The 23,563-nt window shown below is 41.1% G+C and overlaps 2 protein-coding genes across 5 annotated transcripts; both read left to right on the forward strand.

Moving 5' to 3' along the window:
• Window positions 1-478: 478 nt before the first annotated feature.
• On the forward strand, window positions 479-14,468 carry ikbkg (inhibitor of nuclear factor kappa B kinase regulatory subunit gamma). 4 transcript variants are annotated; one of them, XM_041945539.1, is made up of 16 exons: window positions 479-814; window positions 1,588-1,728; window positions 2,587-2,852; window positions 5,134-5,208; window positions 5,298-5,393; window positions 5,876-6,061; window positions 7,494-7,555; window positions 7,750-7,797; window positions 8,667-8,769; window positions 8,912-9,027; window positions 9,136-9,288; window positions 9,791-9,863; window positions 9,956-10,090; window positions 11,643-11,779; window positions 12,146-12,222; window positions 13,226-14,468. In XM_041945539.1, exons 2-16 carry the CDS (start codon window positions 1,590-1,592, stop codon window positions 13,414-13,416), a joined length of 1,857 nt encoding a protein of 618 aa, XP_041801473.1. In that variant the 5' UTR covers window positions 479-814; window positions 1,588-1,589; the 3' UTR covers window positions 13,417-14,468. The 4 variants fall into 4 exon arrangements, with proteins under 4 accessions (XP_041801473.1, XP_041801474.1, XP_041801475.1 ...); XM_041945540.1 differs by lacking the exon at window positions 7,750-7,797; XM_041945541.1 differs by lacking the exon at window positions 5,298-5,393.
• A 511-nt stretch (window positions 14,469-14,979) lies between these two features.
• Window positions 14,980-22,079, forward strand: sephs3 (selenophosphate synthetase 3). The gene is made up of 8 exons (XM_041945710.1): window positions 14,980-15,370; window positions 16,085-16,188; window positions 18,757-18,864; window positions 19,095-19,249; window positions 20,131-20,221; window positions 20,326-20,425; window positions 20,723-20,935; window positions 21,056-22,079. Exons 1-8 carry the CDS (start codon window positions 15,094-15,096, stop codon window positions 21,298-21,300), a joined length of 1,293 nt encoding a protein of 430 aa, XP_041801644.1. The 5' UTR covers window positions 14,980-15,093; the 3' UTR covers window positions 21,301-22,079.
• The last annotated feature ends 1,484 nt before the right edge of the window (window positions 22,080-23,563 follow it).

The following is a 23,563-nucleotide window of genomic DNA, read 5'->3' on the forward strand; positions in this document are numbered from 1 at the left end:
TTTTGTCATGAAGGTTTAAAGTAAAATGCTATTTCCGATCACTGATCGAAATACCAGTGGAATCTTGATATCAATTAAAACAACTGTATCTATATATCTATTAGCAATGACTGCTGTGAATTCATCAGATCAAAGAATTGAGATACGTTTAGAGTGGAAATTCATTCTTGACTTCAGAGTTTTGAGAGAAAAAAACAGAAGAAGTAAGTTCACTTAGTAGCTTTTTGTCGAGCTTTCAACCACACCTCATTGTCTCCATCAGGGAATGGTTATTTGGTCAAAATGTATTTATAAGCAACACAGAGCAGCAATCTGACGAAGGTTTGATGATCTGATGATGATTTGTGTCATCTCAGATTAGGTTCCTGGTATCAATTTTACAGTATACTAGTAGTAGTGGAAGTGGTACTTCTAGCCTGAGTGGAAATCCTGACTGAGAGGCTAAACTGAGGGCAAAATAATTGTTTGCGTTTCCTGAGCTAACAACACTTGCGAATGCTTTGACAGACAACCTAACTCATCTGAAACACGCGCAGTAAAGCAGGATAAGGCTACAAAACTGGGCAAAATGCCTTTCGAAAGATATACAGTTCGTTGACGTAGGACGTTGTTTATGACAGTCAAAAGCTGCCTCAGATTACCCAGCTACTGGTTTGATAAATTATCCTAGTTAGCTCACAAGCTAAGTCGCTAGTTGTCTAGCATTAGCCAGCTTTCTAACGTTGGCTAACTAGCTACGATCTGTAACAGGCTGTATGTGGGTGACAGCTCGGCTGATTGTAATTCCGGACAAAAAAAGCTGAAAAAAGAAAGGGTAAGAAAAGTTTTGTACTTGTATTGTAACGTTACGTACATTAGAAGTATACTGAAGGCAGATTTGACATTGCCTACGTGTTGGGAAGAGAACATCGTTGTAACGTTAACTGTAAAAAAAATCAGTTGATCGTGTGCTTTTGATCTTTTCGGCAGCTGAAATTGACGACTGGTGGTTTTATTTCTGCGTATGCTGTAAAGAAATATCTAAAACCAGCTAGCTATGTGTTTCAGTTGAGCTCTTCGCCTCATGGTGTTGGGGATGACGTAATGTTTTCCTCCCGTTCACCGATACCTGTGTGTAGGTTAAACGGCTCGAAGAAGACTGTTGACACATCACGAGTGAGTCATTAGAATAAAGCCTATCAGCGGGACAGGCAGCCTCATCGGACGTGAGTGGAGCAGCATTTTGTGGAGGGATTGAATTGAAAGTGAAAGTTACTACCTCAGGCCGCCAAACGGGGATGAGGCGTGGTATGACATGTGCCAGTATGTGATGAGTAATGCGGGTCCTGTCTGTCTCTCTTCAAATGGTGTTTTCCGCCCGTTAAAATGATGTTTCCCGCAGAGCCCCTCCCTCTGGGATTGGTTAGGGTTCATCTTAGGTAATGATTAGGTGCCACAGAGATTACTAATTCGGTTTAGGCTAAGGTCGATTCAGGTTAAGCGTCTCTGAGAGCGACTGGTAGGGGTTACGGATTAGGCTGAGGTCAGGTTAAAGGAAAACGGTGATGAATATGAACAGGGAAACAGACTTTGCATGTCTTTCTACAGGGATGGTGCAGCCCCAACCTGATGGCCCAATGCAGTGGGAAATGTCAGGAGAGGAGAGTGGAGGGGCACTACGGGTCCCACCAGAGCTGGCTGCGAATGAAGTGGTGACCAGGCTGCTGGGTGACAACCAGCAGCTGAGAGGTAGGATGTATTCTCATCATTTTAGTATTGTGTGTGTGTGTGTGTGTGTGTGGACAATAGAAAAGCAGAAACATTTGTGAATCATTTTTCATTTCGTCTTTTAAACGTTAGATGAACTTTGTAGAGTAGAATCATACAGTCAGCAAACTGATCAGTAATGTCAGTGACACAGCAAGGTCTCTCTAAAGTTTGCTAACATTTGCTAACATGAGCCAAATAAGACTGTAGCAGCAAACTCCTGCATGTGCTAAATTGAGAAATGTGTCTTACCGCTAATGGTTAAGATGTTCTAATTGTAAATGTAGCTAAAACATAGTGTAACACTCGCACCGTGAAGAATAGTTATGAAGTCAGTAACAATATCTAAAGGATGCTAACATTAGCTTACATAAGCTACTGGTCATACCAGACCAAGAGAGGCCATGGTAACTATATGTATCAAGTTGAGCAATAAAGTGTTTTATTGTAAATTAATTCCACTTTTCTTTTCATGGCAATTATGGGACACTAATAAATCCATAAATGTAGAGTAACCCTAAATAAGAGTCACCAAGTCAGTCTACTGATTCAGTATTGTCAGTTACACAGTAATGACTGTATGAAGTTTGATAATATTAGCTAACAGTAGCTACCATGAGCTACTGGTGAAACACAGTGTATTTACAGTAACTGAGCAAGGAACAATGTCTTAATTCATCTTTCAAAAGTTCCACAGTCTCTCTTTAAGCCCTGAAAATCAAGACCAAAAGCTGCACAACAAAATTAGAGTAGTCTTCTATGTTGTACATCTGCTTTCTTATCATGGTCTGATCGATGAGTGCCAACCACTCCTTTTCCCTCCATTCCTCTGTTCTCCAGAGGCGTTGCGGCGGAGCAACCTGGCTTTGCGTCAGCGCTGTGAGGAGATGGAGGGATGGCAGCGCAGGACAAGAGAAGAACGAGAATTTCTCAGCTGTCGTTTTCAGGAGGCCAGGGCCCTGGTGGAGAGGCTGGCCCAGGAGAACCACTCCTTACAGGGCTTGGTGAACGGACCAGCCTCCTCCTCTAACAACTGCTGCAGCTCCAGCCAGACTGAAGACCTGCAGGGGCACCCAGCGAGGAACGGACCGCTGGATGGACCACAGGTGAGCTACTTGACATTCACACATCTGCTTTGTCATGTTCACACACTGTCAGGTGTTTTAAATGTTAGTTATGCCGTGAATTTGGTTCTGCTCTTGTATTTTCTAACTTTGTGTTGGTATATGTCTGTTTGCGTATGCAGACATCATATTTCACCAATTTTTCACTGGTTAGGTTTTTGATTTGGCACATTTAGAGGTACATACATAATGTGTGATGATGTGTAAATGTAGCTCACAAGCTAGTCATATTTAAAAATTTACGGATACAGTTGATGTCTAACATTGCGGCTGCAGGATTTCAGCCAGTGTGCCAATTTCCCCCTGTCGTGAGCAGAGTGACTCTCTGAAGGCTCTTTTTTCCTCTCCACTACCTTTATGAGCCAGGTCTTTTTTTCCAGATCAGAATGCATCTTTTAAGTCAGAAACACTTTAGAATACATGTAATTGACTGCGTGTCATTTGACTTGAAAATTGATATTTAGTTAAATAGATTTAGATATTTAGGTTATAATCACGGTTATATTCAGGTATGTTGAAAATGTATCTGAAAAAAAAAACATATCAAATCCTAAATCTGCAGAAAAGCTGCAGACACATAGCAGCTATCAGAAAAAGGAGGTCATGTTATACAAAGAAATAGTGAATTGGTGAATAACAATGAATGTTCCTTAGAAAAGGAAAGACAAAAAAGAGTTTCATCACGAGTCATTAATAACACCATCAAGCACAGCATCAATATAATCTGTAACAGTGGTTCTCAACTAATAATTAAGGTCATTAAGTTGCGACCCAACTTTTTTTTTACTTTTGAAAGACCCAAATTTATTAAATAAAAAAAAAAGTGCAGTAATACACAATGCTTTCATACACTGTAAAACACATGAAATAAAATAGGATTAAACTAGTAATGCATGCTCATCAAGATGCAAAAATCTAAATTAAACTGTATGAAATATAAAAAGGCTTTTTGTTGAATTAAATAAGAAAAAGCAGACTTATAAAATAACAGATTTATGTGATTTTAAAACAAATAGGCCTGTATAAGAATACGTTCTTTTTAAACAGATGAACCAGGTGATGCACATCAAGTCTCGAAAAACTTCCTTCAGATTGTCCTATCAGTGGATACATGTTGAACGGCATTGTAGGCTATTGTGAAGATTATTCAGTAGCACTTTACTTGAACCGTATCAGACTGACATAACAGGCCTAAATACCAGGGAACTAGTGGGATGACTGAGGATGTTTTCTGCTTTAAGTCTGGAGTGATGGTAGACAAAGCTGCTCTGAGGTCGTGCTCAATGTCCAGTCTGTTTCTCTGCTTTGTCTTCAGCTGGACCAGAGCTGAGCAGCCGCTCTCACAAAGTTAGGTAGTGCTGAATGGTGGGGTGATTTTGACTGCATGGGTGGTGAGGTTTGGATACTCAGTCATCACATTGCACCAGAACAGGGGAAGGCTTCCCTCTGTGAATTTCTTTTTCAGTGTCCGATCACATGACAGCTCCACCAGCTGACTCTCTTCGTTGCTTGGCAACGTGAAGCTTTCCACTTCAATTCCAAAGGGAATGCGTACCCGGTTGTCATCCCTGTGTTTCTCCAGGAAGTAGCCATTAAACCGATCCGGCAGTTTAGTGAGATGTGCTGTGACAGTTTTTTCAGAGCATTAATGATCTATAAAGATGAACTGCATTATTTCTGTGAAATATTTGGATTTTAACACAGGACACATACTTATCAACATCACTGGAAAATGAATATTACTGAATGCTGTATACAGATGGCTTTAATGTGCAGAGTGAAGAAGGTTTTGTGTTTCTGATATGAACAATTTTGTCTCACTTTCTGTTTTATTGCTTTGTTCACTCCTTTCATGGCACAGAGAGAGAGAGAGAGAGATAGAGAGAGATTTCCTGCTACTACATCTCTTCTTCTTCATCCTTTTCATTGTCAAACAACAATATGCATCACTGTCACTGCCAACATCTGGTAGAAGCCTGATAGCAACGTTACTCTGCTGAGTCTAAGCCCATTGAATATTTGTTCTGTCCCCTCCTCTCTGTGCTCACCTATGCTGTGTCTTGATACAGCCAAACATACAATACACTGTAGTTGTATAGTCATTTACACATTTTTTTGATTCTTCAGAACACGTATGAAATTGTGATTTCCTCACAGCTCATAAATGCTGCATGTTATCAAGCTTTGTGATCATGTCATCGTACAAACTCCTAAAATGTTTCCAATTGACATTAGAAACACTTATTTGTGCTGCGTCTTTCAGACTCTCGATCAGCAGGAAATGAAGAGAGTTGCAGAGACGGATCAACACACACAGACCACACCACCTCGCAGCCTGGTAAGATTTGTCCAGCTGTTCACCCTGGGTGCTTTTTCATTTTTTTTTATTTTTCATCTTTCATCTAACTGGTATGTCTGTGTGTCTAGGTTGATGCAAATAGCTCCTTATGTAGTGCCCTCCCCTCTCCCCCCACCTCACTTTCAGAGGTAGGGGGGGAGATAATGAGCAGGGAGAATGGCCAGGTGAGCCTGCTCGCTCCATCCTGCTTTGAAACAATCACATCGCTGACACTGACTTTGTGCCGTCGCACCTCCACTTTAATGCTTCACCCACCTTATCTTTCATTGCATCTGGGCATAGGTTGCAAATCCTGACTTTCTACTCTGATAGATAAATGACATGAGAACTCCAACACTCATGTGTTTTGCCTATAGGTACTTGCAGGCAGGAAATTGGATGGAAGTGAAATTAGTCTGCGTCTAATGCTGAATGGAGCACAGCGTTAACACACAGCTCTAATCCACCAGTTCAGCCCTTATTAAAATCCCTCTCTGTCTCCTTTTGTAAACCTCTGTTTGTGTTCTCGCTCATCTTGGTGTATTTCTCCTTTTTGCTTGGTGTCGGTCCTTCAGCCCAGGGTGAACGTGGTACACCTCTGCCCATTTCCCCCCAGTCATCACTTCTTCCATTCATCCCTCTTTCACTGTCATGTCTTTCTCTGCAGCCCGTGGAAGGTGCAAACGAGTTCCTCCAGTTGCTGAAAAGCCACAAAGAAAAACTGGAGGAAGGGATGCGGGAGCTGAGGAGGAAGAATGATGAGCTGGAGAGAGAGAGGGATGAGGGAGAGAAAGAGAGAGAGCGAATGCGGCGCTGCATTGACCAGCTACGGGCCAAACTGGCCCAGGCACAGGTAACACTACAGACACACCAGGGTTCAGTGCAGTCATGTACTGTAGATGAGCAGGACTCACATGGGGACCAAAAGACAAACCTGTGTTTGAAGTAAACTCAATCAATAAATAAATGACTTTTTTGAATTATAGGTCAAGAAAAAAAACTAACAAGTGTGAGGTATTGTTATCATAAACCTCTCTTACTTTTTCTCTGAGCTTTACTTTAACAAACATTTCAAGTCAGATTCAGCAAACCCTCCCCTGAGGGACTCACTGCAGCCTCACAAAATATGTTTTGGCCATAACTCAAGAGTTTGTGCACTAATTATTGGAGAAAATTGACGTAAATGTCTCATAGGATAAAATAATGAATCTTGAATCTTGAAAAGAAGGCAGATTGTGACCATAGGTCACATTTGGTCAGATACTGAATTGGTGACACTAATCGTGGGTGTCCAACATGAAACTGTGCTGATTGTAGAGATCTTCTGTGCTGCCGGGTTGAACATGTGTGTGAAGCATCCATGGTTTACAGTTTGTCGCTTCTTTGCAGCAGCATCAGGTAGTAATTGTTGTTTATAATCTGCTTTCAGTTTCAGTTTAATGTTAGGTCAACACAAAAGACAGGCTGCTTACTGTATATATTGCTTATCATGGTTTCCAATGTGTTTGTGCCTAGCACAGACTTTTCTGTCTCCGCTGCTCACTGCTCAGTGACTATTGAGCTAACACTAAAGGCCCTTTCAGACACAACGCAGCGCTCGCCACGGGCTTCAGAGCTTCATCTGTGAGCTGTTGAGTGCAGTGATACTGTTGCCGTGTTGGGGTCTTCATGCTCGCTAACTGCGAGTGCCTGGAAGGGTGTATTTGGTTTATTGTTCGCATCCTTGCAGCGACGATGTTAACGATAATGATGGTGATGATGATGGCACCCCTACAGTTTACTGTACTGTAATCTTAGACTGGAATAAAATTGACCTATTATACAGTAACAGAATGATTAAAATGTCTTTTTACCGTCAGTGTTGAAATATAGAACTTTTTTATTTTCATTTGGCTGCCGGGCCAGGACCAGCGAAGGACCAGTAAAACTCTGATCCACTGGCCAAGTGGGCCAGTTGGGAAAAAATGTTGCTGTACATGGTTGAACCATGATTGAAACAATTCAGGACTGCCCTGAGGCAAATACAATCAGACAATTATGAATCATTTCAAATTAAACGCAATGATATAAGATAGTAGTAGTGAGAAACACAATCAAATGAGATAAAATCAATGTTTCGTATCAGACTGTAGTGATGAAGTTATCTGCATAATTGTGTGTCCCTTCTAGACAAGACATTCAGCTGCTTGTGAATGCCGTCTCCATGTACAATACAAAATGTAATGGATGTCGATTATTATTATTAGAATCAGCTGTCTTATCTGTGTGTGAATGTTTTTTTCCAGGCAAACAGTGTTACTGAGGAGGTAGTTCAACATCGCTCTGAGGCACAGCACTCCTCTGACTGGTATGATGCATTTTCCCAAATAAGTATGAAATACTTCACTGCACTTCCAAAGCTTTCTGAATAGACTTTCTGTGTTCGTCCAGTTGTCATTAGCAGCTTTTGGACTGAGCACGCTTCGATTAATCTTAACTGTTCTGTGTATATATTCGATCTTTGCGTGCTGACAGCTCTCCCCTGTCTGTTCCCTTTTCCAGCTCTAGTCTGGCTAAACTCACAGAGCAGCTTCAGGCCACACAGGGCAGGTGAGCCCACAGCTCTGTGTGGCTTCTCTCTCTCGCTGTCTGCATGCCTTCTCTCACCACTGTGTATGTGCTACTGGCGCTACCTGCCCGTCTCTTATCTTTGAACTCAGTGTGCTTCCTGTCTGTTTTTTAAATCTTTTGTTTACCTGTAAATAAGGCATATTTTACATTGTTTTCATCCATCTTGCTCTGTGTTGTATGATATATATCATCACAACTATTTATTATTCTTTCATTAGTTTGGGTTTTACATTAAAGGGTTAAAAGTTGCCTTCTGATTGTTTCCCATTTAACTTCATACTGGCAAACCCAAATGAACGGGAAATTATTTCAACTTTATTGTAGAGTTGAATGATTTGAGGAGTTATTCATTGCAAAGAATGCAATTTTGGTAGAAAAAATAGAAAAAAATCTTTCAGCCCTTCTTTATTGTAGTGATACATTTATTGTATATTATAACACAAATATGTGTATGATGAATTAAAATCCCTCTCTGGTCAGTCTCTGCTGTCTTATTAGAGGGTACTTTGTCACAGCACCAGTGCCAGGGAGCAAACACCACACATATCAGAGTACAGTTGTGTCAGCTTGACCACAAGCCCTCCAGCAGCCTCGATATACTCACAGAAGGAGGCCACATTAAAAGATTCTCAGTTTTCCAACAAGCATATCTCAAGAAATCACCAGCTCTTAAAGGTCACAATGCCCCATGGGGTTGTTCAACAGAGGATTTAACAGCAAATCAGTAATTTTACATAAACCTTCAGAATGTTCTATTACAGTGTATAATATATTGGAATTTAGATTAAAATATGTGTCTTGGTACTTTTTAAACCCCCAGTTTGGTTCTGAATTGGATGTGTCTGTAGGTATCGTGAGTTGGAGGAGAAGCTTGATTATCTGCAGAAGAGTTCAGCTCAGCGGGACAGAACTGAAGCTCTCCTCAAACAGAAGGACAAGGACTGTGCCCAGGTATGACCTGTGAGCAGCTGGGATGTTCACTCCCATGGCCATACATTTCCAATTTTCCAATGACTGAAATTACAAAGTTACAGATGGCTGTGCTGTCGAAAGCTGTAATTCCAATACCTTAAAGCTTTCTGTATTTTTACAGCTGGCAAAGGACTGTGAGGCGCTGAAAGCTCAAGCAACATCCCTGTTAGGCGAACTGAATGAGAGACAGAGCTGCCTGGACAAAAGCGAGCACGAACGCAAGATGTTGGAAGAAAAGTAAGATGTCACATCCCATCAGCACGAGTTTGTGTGCGGAGGCTTCTCCACGCTCACCTGTAAGTGTGCACGTGCACTGAGGTGTCTCTGTGTTCTGCTTGTGTCTAGGCTGTGCAGTAAGATGAAGGCCCTGCAGGTGGCAGAGCGGGAGCTGGAGCAGCAGAAGAAGCAGCATCATGTGGCCATGGACAAGCTGCTACTGCAGACCCAGAGCCTGGAGCAGGCCCTGAAGACAGAAAGACATGTTGTCACAGAGGAGAAGTGGGTTTAGCAAACACACACACACACACGTACATATAGCAGTGTCCCAACTGGTTGTTAAAATCCTGCATTGTTCTTATCATTCCAGAAAGATTTCTTTCACTTAGATCAAAGTTCCCTCTAATAAGAGAAATGAATGCTAGCCCTGTCACTTTTTAAAAACATTCAGTCAGCAGGAAAATTGAAGTTCCAGTTCAGTTCCAGCGTGGACCATCATGTACACAGCCTCTCGTATCTTTTGAACTTCTTCACAAAAGATTACACATACTAATTTAGATTGAATTTTATTATCTCATCTTCAACTCACAAGGTTAAGAACATTTTAGGGACTGCAGGGTCTCCACAGTAAGGGAGTTGTAATGCTCAATTTCTGCTATAGGATTGTGATGATAGCTGACTCAAGGTGGCAGTTACTGCTGCTGGGTTTTGTCCATTATTTTTCACGACACCTGAAATATGGTACACTGTACTGTATGGTAAAATTTCCCTTTTTTCCTCTCAGGAAGAAACTGACACAACTGCAGCATGCCTACACATGTCTTTTTAGAGACTACGATTCTAAACTAAAGACTGAGGTAAAATCACATTTAAACATCTATTCACTGTCATTAGTTTTGCTGTTGTGGGTTCATGTTGCGACTTTCATCTGTGTGCGTTTGTGTCCCAGGGAGGAGATCTGTGCAGTCGGCTAGAGGAGGCCGAGAGAGCGCTGGCCCTGAAGCAGGACCTGATTGATAAACTGAAGGAGGAGGTGGAGCAGCAGAAAGGCTCACTGGAGACTGTTCCTGTCCTCACTGTACAGGTACAGTTACACTTACACAGCTGTTGAGCATATCTGCACACAAAGCACAGAGTAATAATTATACTCAATTTCAAACCAAAAATTCATAGTCACTGACTTTGTAATTCTTCTCAGTGTTGCATCACTGTTCTTTTCTGTTCTGAACACAGAGCTATGACTAAGTTAGGGCACTGCTTCTGACTTCTTCCATTCAGTAGTCATTTTGGCCTGTTGCCGGTTTTATGCATTATTTTCAGATCAGTGCAAAACTGCTGTAGAGTTATCACATCAGGATTTTTTCTGTGGCTTCCGACGTCTTTTATGAAGCATTGAAACATAAATCAACTGACTGTATATCACATCTGAGCTGACAATTAAGTCATATGCACACAACCTCCGGCTGCATCATGTTCCAGCTCTGCTCCAGCTCAGTCGCAATGACATGCGTATATAATTTAGCTTTAGCGTCACAGAAGATTTTCTCTTCTCATTATCTGATGAAAAACACAGGTTGAATGAATAAGAATGCAGCTTTGCCCGAAGTGTGAAGGAGAAATAGACACAGCATTTTTATGTCACCAAATACATGCCAAGATACATCAGTTAGCAAGTTAGCTGCTCGGGTGCGAGGTTCATAGCCTACAGAGGTGTTGTTTAATAATACTGCGGCCCAAAAATAAAGAGAGAATTTGGTAAATTTTTTTTAAATTACATTTTAGTCTCGTCTTTTTTCATCAACAGTATTACATGTTGATATAGTTACAGTTAGTGTTTAATGACGTTGGCCCTGGCATGGTCTCATCTTAGTTATGAGACAAAAAAAAGGTCAAAATTGACACTAGTCATTCTAGCCCAGGGGTCGGCAACCTTTACCACTCAAAGAGCCATTTGGACCCGTTTCCCACAGTAAAAAACACACTGGGAGCCACAAAACCCATTTGACATTTGAAATGAAATAACACTGCATATAACTTTTTTTTTTTGTGCCTTTATGCTGTGTATGAACAAACGATAATGTGCTGCCTTTATGAAATCAATGAACAACTGCAAAGAAAATGAAACTACATTTCTGCATGCAACAAAAGCATTTTGAACTCCAAAAAAAGGACGTTGGGTTGAAGGTTACTTCAAGTGAAATACACAGTGTCTATTTGAGTCCTTCTTGTATTTTTAACTTAACCACAATAGGGCCTAAATAGTAGTTTGACTAACCTGTGAGGCTAGCTCCAATGCTAAAAGCTACTGATTCAGTCAGTGGCAGTGAAGAGTCAGTGTGGTCTGAGGGTGCAGGAGGTAGAGCGGGTTGACCACTGATCACAGGGTTAGAGGTTCGATCCCCAGCTCCACCTGTTCACATGTTGAGGTGCCCTGGGCAAGACACTGAACCCCAAATTGCTGCTGATGGCCTGGCCAGCACCTTGCACTTGTCATTTACACACAAGCCAGACTACATCAGCCGCAGCCACAATGTAACATGTTTAAGTAATACAGGTACATTGAAATGAAAGAAAATGGCTGTTGTTGAATGAAGTCATGTCTCTGTTTCTTTCTCACTATCTTTATGTTTGGTCAGGCTGAGATATTCAAGGGAGATTTCCTAGCGGAGCGAGAAGCGAGAGAGAAGCTGAACCAGAAGAAGGAGGAGCTGCAGGAACAGCTGACTCAGGCTCTGTCTGAGATCGACAGGCTCAAACAGGAAGCCACGTCACGGTAAAAAACAACAACAACAAAAAGCTCACTATTTCTGTCCTGAATGTGGGCATGTTTATGCACCGGTCACACAGACCTCATTCTGTCTGTCCTGATGGGTGCTCCAGTTGAGTATTTAAAGGGTCGATCAAGTCTCTGTTCACTGCATTTCTTATCCAGGGTTTCAAAGTACTTGTGTGTTGAATTTCTCTCCCTACCCTCAATCTCGATAGCTAATCAGATGCTGCATCAGCAGGACTGACACTTTCATCTGAAGTCTGAGTTGTATCTACATTTGTCCTCTCCATATTCATAAATCTTGATATTCTAGACATTTACCAAAGTGTGATTAAACATGGAAGTTATCTGTGTTCACCTCTGTTCCAGTGCACGTATGGAGCAAATGAAGCTGAGACACCTGGAAGACTTTCCAACACGGGCCCCAAACATTCCCCCTCTACAAGGTACATTAACACAACACTCAGAGCCACAAATCCACACATTTCAAATCTATTTTTAAACCTCCCATGCATGAATTGAGTTTCATTATTGATGTGTCTACAATGGGGGACATTTGCATTTGCATGTTCAGTTTAAATCAACATGCATTCATAGACTAATGTATAGGACAGTCAATTATGGGAACAGTTTGAAAAATCTTGTAAGACAAATGTTTTGAACACAGTTAAACAAAAAGCTCTACTGTCACTTGGCTCCTTTTTCTCACTTGAGTTACATTAAGTTTACTGCACCGTCCAAATCTCTCCTTAATGATTTACTGAAATTATTGTTTTTGTAGAAAATACACTGCAATCACAGGCACAGAAACCACGATTTACAGTGAAAAGTTACTGATGAATGAATCTCAGCATGCTTTAAAGCTGAAGCATGACTACTGACACATAACTAGAAGAATTATGTTATTCCTCCTATGTTACTTGATATAATCAAATTTAGTTTACTTTAAAAGGATCTGGACAGATTTTCCTGAGGCTCTCTGCATGTCTTATGAACTGTCAGCCATCGTGGTCGTCCAGGTTTTTGATTGCACTTACAGTTGCTTGCCACAAGGTTGCCAATTATTTGGTATTAGTAGAAGCAGCGATACATCTAAGTATAGTAATATTTGACCTTATTCAGCTACCCCCAGGCAACCAAAAAATATGTTAGCTAAAAAATATGTTAATACTACTTAAAGTACTTTTTATCCTGTTGGTTAGTTTTTATTGTACTAAAGCATAGTATTTAAGTAAATTTTCTTTGTTTTCATGACTGAATATCAGCTTGACCAGTGAAAGTCATGCATATACAAATGAAAAAATGGCAGATTACTGGAGCAACCTGTATGCATTGACTTCTTCTGGTCCCCTTAAAACAAAAAAAGGGATACATGTATTTGTAAATGTATTTTCTCACTTTTGCTGGTTAGAAGTTGTTGTAACATGCTGTCTTTCTCCTTTGCCTTAGGTGTGTTCCCTGGTGCAGCTTTTAACACAGCGCCCCCTGCCCCCTCGTTCCGCAATCAAGGCTTGGCACCAGTAGGTGATCAAGGGGCAGTTGGAACTGAGGAGCTACCAGATTTATGTTGTCCAAAGTGCCATTACCAGGCTCCAGATATGGACACGCTGCAGATACATGTCATGGACTGTATACAGTAACATGAGCTTCATTCAGCACACCATGACACCAATGCACACATACAGATATACAGTATATACAGTATATTTACATTTTCTGACGTTGAGCGTGTCTGTTCCCAGCTCCAGGCACACCCTGGGAAAACATCTTTGGTAGTTGCACCTTACTCTCTCTGCCATGCAAACACACACACACACACACACAAACCTGAATACACACCATGCTACCATTTTAAAAATATGTTGAAATCAAGACAAGTGGCAATCAGATGACAGCAAGATAATCAGCGTGGTATTTTCCTAGAACTGCTCAATGGATTCACATTCTGTTGTAGCTTTTCCATTCCACAATGCAACCTTTTCATGTCATCCATTTTTCTCCTGGCACCTGCTCTTTTAATTCCCTCTAACCCTCCCCCCATGCCTGCCTCTGATCAGCACCCCTGAGCTCTTTACTCGGTCTCAATTCTCGCCCCTCTTCACTGAAGTGGTGTAGTGGCAACTGAGGAGGTACCTGCATACTGTGGAGTAATGGTGTATACTTTCACTGCCTCATCCATGTTATACACATCAGTATGCACTGGGCCTAAGGTGAAAAAATGACAGTTTAGAGGGGTACCTTTCCCCTCAAAGGAGAAAACATATGACAATGTGAATAACCCAGTGAGCTTTAAATAATATAGAATAGTCAGATACGTTTTGGTTATAAATGTTGCTGTCTGCATTACCTCAAAACACGTATTATTATGTATTAGAGATGGATTTACGCTTATTGAAAAAAGTAGCCATTCTCTGTGGTCTGTGCCTGTGTACACGTTTGACTGCACCACTGCTTTGTCTTTGATGATAGCCTGACCCTTAACCCAACATAACCCTTTTGTGCCCCTTATTCTGTCTTATCTTTACCTGTGGCACCAGCGGTTTATCTGTCTGAAGGTCAGCACATTTACGGTCCTTCACAGTTTGTGTGACTTGTCTGTAATTAAAGATCATTTGGTGCAAAGAATATTGTTTCAAACTGTTGAAAATTTACATAATAAATCAGTTATTCATTGTCCCTTGTATGTATTTTGGAGTGCGAGTTCCCGGATGTACTACAAATGAGAAGAAACCATTTGCGATTCGGGAAGATCATAATTATTTTCCTATTTATTTTCTTTAAAAATTCATCACAGTGCAAATATTTACGGTATTTACATTGTGATTGTTACTATGTGCTTTGTTTTAAAGTAATAAACATACATGAGTCGACTGAATAGCAATGATACACCTGACAGCAAGAGCAGGTGGTAACCCTTTACACACGTCATGTGCCGCGTAAAGTTAAACAGCGAAGACAGAGAGGAACTAAATCATAAATCCCGCTTTCAAAATAAAATGTCTGCTCTCTGACCACTGTGCTTTTGCTGTGGTTTTACAGTACGTTTATGTTATATTGTAGAAGTCCAAATCCAATGTCCAAGCCATCTTGTATAAGTATGTACTTTAGGATCTTTGAACCTTGCGTAGACATGCACACTACGAATGCATAAGGCGAAAGTTCCGACAGGAAGTCACGTTTGTTTTATTTTGGCTAACTTTACACTGGTCTCTTGTTTAAAGAAGCGTTCGGCGGACACACGCTCTCCTCTTTGTCCGGTCTTTATTTACCGGTGTACACGACTGGCATTTTGGATTTGAAGTGGTCTTCAGGCAGGCATGTCGGGCTCAACTTCCCCGCCTCCCTCCGCGGAGGCTGTGGGAACCGAGGGATGTTTTCCACCCGGATACCAGCCTTTCAAACCCGAGGAGCACGGCCTGGAGCGCGGGTTCCGTCTCACAGCCTTTTCGGACCTGAAGGGATGAGGCTGCAAGGTCCCGCAGGAGGCTCTGCTCAAACTCCTGGCGGGACTGGAGGCGGACCGGGCTGACGGGACGGGGAAGGCCGGAGACCAAGCGTCAGAGTTCGGCCAACAGTTGCCCGGCCCCCGACTCGGTATGAAACACACACGGAATTAGCATAGCTAGCCTTCATGTCCCATACAGCTTGTCAGAAACACTGGTGGTTAATGTCAGTTTACTAGCGCAACTGTTGCTAACCATGCTAGCTTGTGTTAACTCATATGGCAGCTCATTTGACAGATGGACAGCTATGGGCGAGTGAAAATAGTTCGTTTTTCATAATTCTCAGATATCGAATTTAAATAAATAAACAACCTACGCACTTTTATAACTAAGCTTCCTTGTGAACGCATTATAGGTAGTAGCTAGCTAAGAGTGTTAAAGAAGTGGGCATAAGTACCGTGAGTTTTCAAATTACTAGACGCTAGGTATGATTCAGCAGAAATGTCTTCAGTGCTTTCAGTGCGAAGTTCATGCCCCTGGTCAAACATTTCCTCTATTAAAGGAGTTTCACAATCTTGACTGGGACTGTCATAACGTTGCTTAGTTCCTGCCTTTAGAGGCAGGACAAGTACAGCCTGTAGTTACACTGACTGACCACAAACAAACTCCTGTACTGTTCATACATTGTGAAGTAATCTCATATAACGGTCCTGTAATACACAACATCGTAAGAACGCACACTAAACATCACAGTAATATACTGTCCCTCAACTAATACTGAGTACTTTTGATAACTCATATTTGCTGTAAGGCCATTGTGTTGCCTTGGCAACCCCATGGCATCCTCACAGTGTTGTGTTTGCAGGTGTAGGAATGGACTGCTGTGTGATTCCCCTCAGGCATGGAGGGCTCTCATTGGTCCAGACCACAGACTTCTTCTACCCTCTGGTGGAGGATCCATACATGATGGTGAGCAACTGGCAGGTGTTTTCCTCTGTGAAACACTTCCATACAGTGGTGACTGGCAGACTATCCTGGAAGTAAGGCTGTCTCAGCACTTCATTTTGCATTCACGAATTGCTTCTCGGTCCTGATTAAATGGTCTTGGAGACCATATACGGCCCGGAGTGCTTCCCCATCCCTTGTTTATAATTTGTAAAAATTGGCATTCTCTGCACATAATTAAAAAAACATGCACATACAGTTTTGTAGAGCAGCAAGTAATGAAGATTTTTGATAGTAGATTACCCTCCAATTATTTTCTTGATTCATCAATTAAATCAAATAGTTTGCAATATATTTTCTTTTCAATTGTCTAATAGGCAGTTAATCCACTAATTGTTGCAGCTCTACTATTTTGTGTTGTGGTGTTTTTACTCCCTTTTTCCCTTTAATCCTAACAGAAATGTACTCTTTGACAATGTCTGTTGGATATTTACAATATAACATCATTCAAGTGTGTACTGTGCACACAATATGAGCATAAATCATGTTCACTGAACCATAAGCAATATGTATTTTATGATTAATTTGCTGGCAGAATCCTGAAATTGTGCGATCACCAGACTTCCTGTAACATGTCCTTGTCATATACTCTGTTAATTATCTACTCTCTGAGGAAAAGACAGCATATACCCTATTATAGAAAGACAAATGTGAAAAATAATGGGTGAAAAGGGATTATTATAATTCCCGGTGAGCAATGTGTAATGTTTATCATTATTTCATTCAGATTTTCAATTTTATTTTGCTCTGTTTTACTATATAGTGGCAAAACACAGCTAAATTCTTGTAAATTGAGCTGTACCTGTGTAAATGGTCGTGTCCAACTGATTACTGACCATCTTGAAAACAAAAAATGAGAGCATTGGTCAAAATTTAGGTTTTGTTTTGTTTTTTTATTATTGTTTTTTCATCAAAAAAAGGAAAATGCCTGTATTTTCCTGTTTTAATCTTGAAGTGGGTAGTCTTGCAACCCACAACCAAAAAACTAGTCTTATTCCTGTTTTACTTTATAGTAACATTTCTAACTGTTTCCACTGTGCACATGTACAGAAAGGAACCACCAGAAGTTGCCTTAAAATTTACCTTAATATCGATGACAATTGCCACAAAAATGATCGCTTTGGTTTCTACGTGCTGCCACAAGGTGTATGTACTTTACAGGTCATCAGTTCTTCAGGTGAAGGAAATCTGAAATCCAAAAACAGAAATAGGACTTCTGGTGTTTAACAGATTACCGACTTTTAAAATGGAAACAGGAAAACACTGTCATTTTCCTTTTCCTTTTTAAAATCCTATTAAAGAAACAAAAGTTTTTCCATTTTCGTTTTCCAGACTGAATGAAATAATTGAGTGAATGGATTATACATGTCCTTTATAAAACTAGTAGTTCAAGGGGAGTGCCAGCCATTTTGAAGCTCAGTGTTATTCAGGAGGTGGCATAGTAAAATGTGCTTCTAAATCTTTTGAAATCGTAGTTTTTTGTTTTTTTTTTAACTTAGTTTTTATTTCAGTTGCATTTAGAACATATATACAAAATCACATACATCATGTCTGCTATTTTTTCCTTTTTCCCTCAAAATTTTACAACTTAGTGCTTATATGGGCATGATAACAATTCCAAAATAAAAATGAGGGCAGAGCTATAGTGACAGAATGAAAAAATAATAAATGAAATACAACAGAATGGGATAGACAAAGTACAATAAAATAAAAATAGAATAAAAAAAAATGATATATAGATATTAGATCAATAATATAGATCAAATGGGTTCCTTACTATAACAGTATGAAATCGTAGTTTTAAGACATGACAACAACTCTTAAAGTTATTTGTCTCTTTTGACCAGGGGTGTAACAATCCATCGATCTGGATCAATGGACCATTTCAATAATCTACGATCCAGTATCATCAGTGCAAAGAGAACAATCATCTTTAAGAGTCTGTATATATTTTTAAAATTTCCATGGCACATCTGTCTCACCGTTTCGGTCCCAGCACGCCTCTGTCTTTAACATTCAAACAGTGTATATGCAGTACACTACTGTTCGTTATCTGTCACTGTGTCTGTTTCAGTTTTTTATAAAGACTTAATGGCACCTCTGACAGTTTTGAGTTGAATTTCTTCACAGAAGCAATGTTGTTTTTTTCCTCCTGGTCCTCAGCTGTGTTTCTGACTTGAGATCAGGTGGACAGTGTGTTGCTGCTGGCAGAGAGTAACAGAGAGTAAAGATTTAGTGTTTCACATTGACAGTAACTGTATGACTGTCTCTTCTCTCCCTGACCATTCAAAAGCTGTTACTAACTACTCAGCGACCCTGCTCATCATGTAACTGATGATGTTAGATTGGATCATCTCATATTGATCACAGCACCCTGAATTGAATTGAATCGAAATCCTAGCTTGGTGATATCAGCTAATGACTTGTCGTCCGAAGAATGGATTTAATATCGTATAGTGATGAAACTTGTGATGTACACCCCTAGTTTTGACTAGTTTTTGCTCTCTCTGTGTCTCTCTGTCTGTCTCCCAGGGCAGGATAGCATGTGCTAACGTCCTCAGTGATCTGTATGCCATGGGCATCACAGAGTGTGACAACATGCTGATGTTGCTGAGTGTCAGCCAGAAGATGAATGAGAAGGTAGGATGATGTGTGTTTGTCTCTAGTTGCTGAAGTGTTGAATTTTTTTTTGACACCACTTTTGTGTGTCCTCTTATAACCCAATTTATGGACATCACAATGAGTCCAGTATATGTTTTTAACAGCGCATTGACTTGTGGATTTTACATATGTATTTGTCAGTTTCTTTAGGGTGACCTGAGGTCTCCCTCCATGGTTCAGTTTGGCTTTGTATCATATGTATGACACAGGACCGTGAGCGGGTGATGCCGCTGATGATTCGGGGGTTTCGCGATGCAGCAGAGGAGGGAGGAACTTCTGTGACAGGAGGCCAGACTGTAATCAACCCCTGGATTATTGTAGGAGGAGTAGCGTCAGTCGTTTGCCAGCCTAACGAGTTCATCATGTGAGTCAGTGATAGAGCCAGTATGTTGTTTTGGGAAAAGGTATTTGAAATCGTCTTTTTCTGTCTCACCACCTGGCCTCCTGTAGGTCCATTTCAGTTAGAAATGGGGCTGAGAAAGTATAACACTATGCTGTGACATTTTATAGCCATACAGTAAATTGAGAAAATAATTGTGAGATGAAACACTAATGAAAATAATGTTTAGTTGCAGCTGTAAAATATGCCAAACAACAGCATAAATCCATCATCACTAGCTGTTTTCCACATGATCATGTGTGTTGGTTGGATTTTTCTTTTGACTCATTTGACCCATTCTCTCTTAATGCAGTGCTCAATAAATTATTTGAATTGTTTGAAGGAAGCTGCAGATCATCACTGTCCTGTAAAAACCATGTATCTGCAAAATGTCCACTCCTTCTAAGATAAGAAAAACAGCAAAAATTCATTTCTGCATCTTGTAGAGTGCAATTTCACTTTTATTTATGTAATGCCAAATGACTACAGAAGTTGACTGAGGACACTTTCCATAAAGAGCAGGTCTAAATCACACTGTTTAATGTACAAAGACTCAACAAGTCCCCCATGAGCAAGCACACACAGAAGAAAAACTTCCTTTTAACAGGCAGAAACCTCAAACAATACAATTTCAATCCTGAAATCACATTTCCCAGCCATTAATACATAAAAAAACGAATACATAAATAAGAAGAACCCTCAAAAGTCATTAAAAAAATTAGTAAATCGAGTGAATTTTCAGTACATTGCTAATTTGCTCCATTTCATAGCTAAAGGAACATTTATACTTCATCTTATAAAGTTTGGAGATACAGAATTGCATCTGGATAGCAACAGTGTGTGTGTGTGTTGGGTTTTTTTTTCAGGCCGGACGGTGCTGTACCGGGCGACGTCTTGGTTCTGACTAAACCTCTGGGGACACAGGTGGCTGTGAATGCTCACCAGTGGCTCGAACAGGTCAGCCACTCGACTGTGTTGATGCGAGCGTTATTTGGACTGCACTCACACTCATCACCCCCCCCTGTATGTTTACTTCTTACTTTGTTTTGATCTCTCACCAGCCTGAAAGGTGGAACAAGATCAAGCTAGTCGTCACCAAAGAGGAAGTTAAAGAGGCATATCAGGAAGCCATGTTCTCCATGGCAACACTAAACCGCACAGGTACACGCTTTAGTCATTATGTCGTGACGCTCTGCAGTCGTCACTGATCAAGGAAACATTTGACCTGTTCATTAACAGTTGAGAGATTCTGTAATAGCTGGGTCTGTGTGCTTTCTCAGCATTGATCTGAGCTTACTCTCAGTCGTACAGTCTTAAATTTAGATGTGAGGGAAAATAATGACAGCTTGAACATGAACATGCATCGGCCTGGGTCTACTCTTCAGATGGTTCTGGTCCAGTTGAAGCTGAACACTTCAGTCTGTTCAGACTCATTCATATTCATGTTTTTGTCTACAGCGGCAGGCCTAATGCACAAGTTCCAGGCCCACGCTGCGACAGACGTGACAGGTTTCGGGTTGTTAGGTCACGCCAGCAACCTGGCAGCACAGCAGCGAAACGAGGTGGCTTTCGTCATCCACAACCTACCAATCATAGCTAAGATGGCTGCCATCAGTAAAGCCTGTGGAAATCTGTTCAACCTGGTTCAGGGCACTTCAGCAGAGACTTCTGGTATGAAAACTGATATCTTTGAGTGATCGCAGTAACTTGTTTTTAGCCATTATTTTATGAGACGAGTATTTGCTTGTTTGAAAGTATGTATATTATAATCGCAGTGTTCCTTCCCTTCAGGTGGACTGCTGGTGTGTCTGCCCAGAGAGCAAGCGGCCAAGTTTTGCTCAGAGATGAAGTGCCAGAGCTCTGGAGTTGGAGGTCAGGCGGCGGTGGGCGGAGCGTGGATAATTGGAATTGTGGAGAAAGGCGACCGCCGCGCTCGCATCATTGACAAGCCCCGCATTATCGAGGTTCCACCACGAGGAAGCCAGGCAGCAAATCAGGACAACAGCTCCACCAGCCCCGTTCCCAATTTGTCATAGACACTGCCGCCCTTCTGACACCGGTCTGGTGTGTGTGTGTGTGTGTGAATGTTTGTGTGGTTTGATGTCGCTGTCTGTCATCATCCTCTGCAGTCTAAATGGCATCTTTTCCAGCAGGTGAGGGATTGGAAAGCATCTATTATTTATCCATCTTTGGAAAGAAGGTGCTGAAACGAGACCCACCTGTCACGGTTTTGGAATTGAATTTAAATTCAGGACAGCATGCCCTGTGCTCTTAATCTATACAGACAAGTGACCACATGTAATTTATCTCAATTAGTTTCAATTCTAAGAGAAAACATTCCTACTCATTCTTGCCAGCGACAAAAAGAAAGTGTAAATGTGCGTGTTTGGGTGTTTTATCGTTGGATTGGGTGCTTCCATGTGGGGAAGTGGAACAGAGGTTTTTGGTGACCTTTTGTTTTGGAAGTGGGTGATGTTCATGTCTCATGTTGGTGAATGTATTGTGTGAAAAAGAAATGGTTCATCAGTCCTGGCACCTGGCTCTGCCCACACTGCCCATAGGAAGGCTTGAGCAGCTTCCTTTGGACAGGCTGGGTGGAGCTCAGATGTCCTTCTGTGTCAGCTGATTGGCTGTCCAGCACCGAGTCCCTCCTTCCTTTTTATGAAGCTCTGCCTTTTAAAGCCCAGCCAACGGGGTCAGGTGGAGTGGATGTTTGCCTTTGGATTGGGGTAGGAATTGGACTGCTGGAGGTCTAAAGCTGTCTTTGTTTGTAGATTTCCTGCTTTTCACAATCAATAAAACCATCATCAACTCACTGAAATACTGTTTGGGTGTTATGTGAGCAAACTTCAGTTTTATGTTGGAGTGTAAAGGGTTTGATTAAGAAAGTGCCTAAAGTTTGATCTGAACACTTCCATTGTCACCCAGGCAAACCTTTTTCACAGCAGACATTGTGAAGCAAGTGTATAGAATAACATTAATGCTTCTCTGTGTGCACGTGTCCCAGGCAGACATGCCAGCGAGGAAGCATGCAGGATATCATGGCCCTGGAGCTGGAACACCTTATCTGAAAGGAGCAGTCATTAATGTTTCATTTCAGACAACACGCATTAATGAACATTTCTGTAAATGTGACATGTCCTTATGTTTGCCATGAAAAGGATCTGTAGTGAGAACAGTATAAATGTAACTGTTTACTTAAAAATAGTGTTTGGAAATTACAAATCCCATCAGTTCAGTTAACACTACACTCCAACATTGTCAGCAGAAGTGATTCTGCCTGTCTGTGTATTGATAACATTGAGCACCCTGGACTGCTCCCCCACGTGACTCACAATTAATTTAGCATTCTTGATTAAATAAGGAGGAATCAAAGTTGAGGTTTCAAATAAATCCACAGGTATTTGTTGTTCATCTAATGAGTACATCTGTTTGACAGCACCCAGACAACATCAACCCCTCAACTGTCATCAGAATCTGATTGAGCTCTTGATTGGTGCACAGAAGTGACATGACTGATTCCAGCTGAGCGCTTCCCATTTTAAAGCAGTGTGCAGAGCATGTGCAGAACAGCAGAGATAGAAATTAAGCAGCCAAAACTGTTCCAGCTTCAGCCATCCATGTGTTCTTGTAGGAGCATATCACTAGCGGTGTGAAGCGGAGAAAAGAGGTTTTCAGGACCTTTAAACTGGAGATAAGTACCTCTGGTGGCTTTGACGGAAAGTCTAACTGGGTCTAGTTAAAGATGCTATTAAAATGCATTATGGGAAATGTTGGATCCAGGGTTTTTGGATCTGACCCATTGTAGGGATTAAACTCCAGGACATCCCAGCTTCTCTGGCACAGATTTTGACCACTCATTTAAATCTGCCATGCTAGTCCCCCAACTCATCTACTGGAAATGACCTGAGCTAAACAGGAGGCAGGAGGCTGCTTACTGTACACTGATACGTTGATAGTCCTTGACTCTTATCACAGTGGAACATGTCATTTTAGATCAGTGCATTTTTTTAGTTCACCTCATAAATGTAACCTTGTAATATAACTATACCGTATTTAGTTTTGGAATGTAATTAGTGATGCAAAAACATGTCACAAGAAGCATTTCAATCTTGTTGGTGGTCAAGCTTGGGATTTGTGGTGTTGTCACTTTACATAGTGCTGTGCAAGGCCTGATTACTAACTACGGGAAAAGTCAAATACATCGGGCACAGTGCACAGAGTGTGAAAGGAATAGGGGTCAGTGGGGGCCATCAGTTTATTTTTGCTCCAGAGCCCTGTAGTGGGTTGATTTGGCCC

Source organism: Chelmon rostratus, chromosome 10 (assembly GCF_017976325.1).
Source record: "Chelmon rostratus isolate fCheRos1 chromosome 10, fCheRos1.pri, whole genome shotgun sequence".
NCBI lineage: Eukaryota > Metazoa > Chordata > Actinopteri > Chaetodontiformes > Chaetodontidae > Chelmon > Chelmon rostratus.

Excerpts from the sequence above, each read along its gene's own strand:
- ikbkg (XM_041945539.1), top strand. The coding sequence starts at position 1,590 with ATGGTGCAGCCCCAACCTGATGGCCCAATGCAGTGGGAAATGTCAGGA. Across the intron at positions 1,729-2,586 it reads TGACAACCAGCAGCTGAGAG|AGGCGTTGCGGCGGAGCAAC; the intron begins GTAGGATGTATT and ends TCTGTTCTCCAG. Across the intron at positions 12,223-13,225 it reads AAACATTCCCCCTCTACAAG|GTGTGTTCCCTGGTGCAGCT; the intron begins GTACATTAACAC and ends CCTTTGCCTTAG.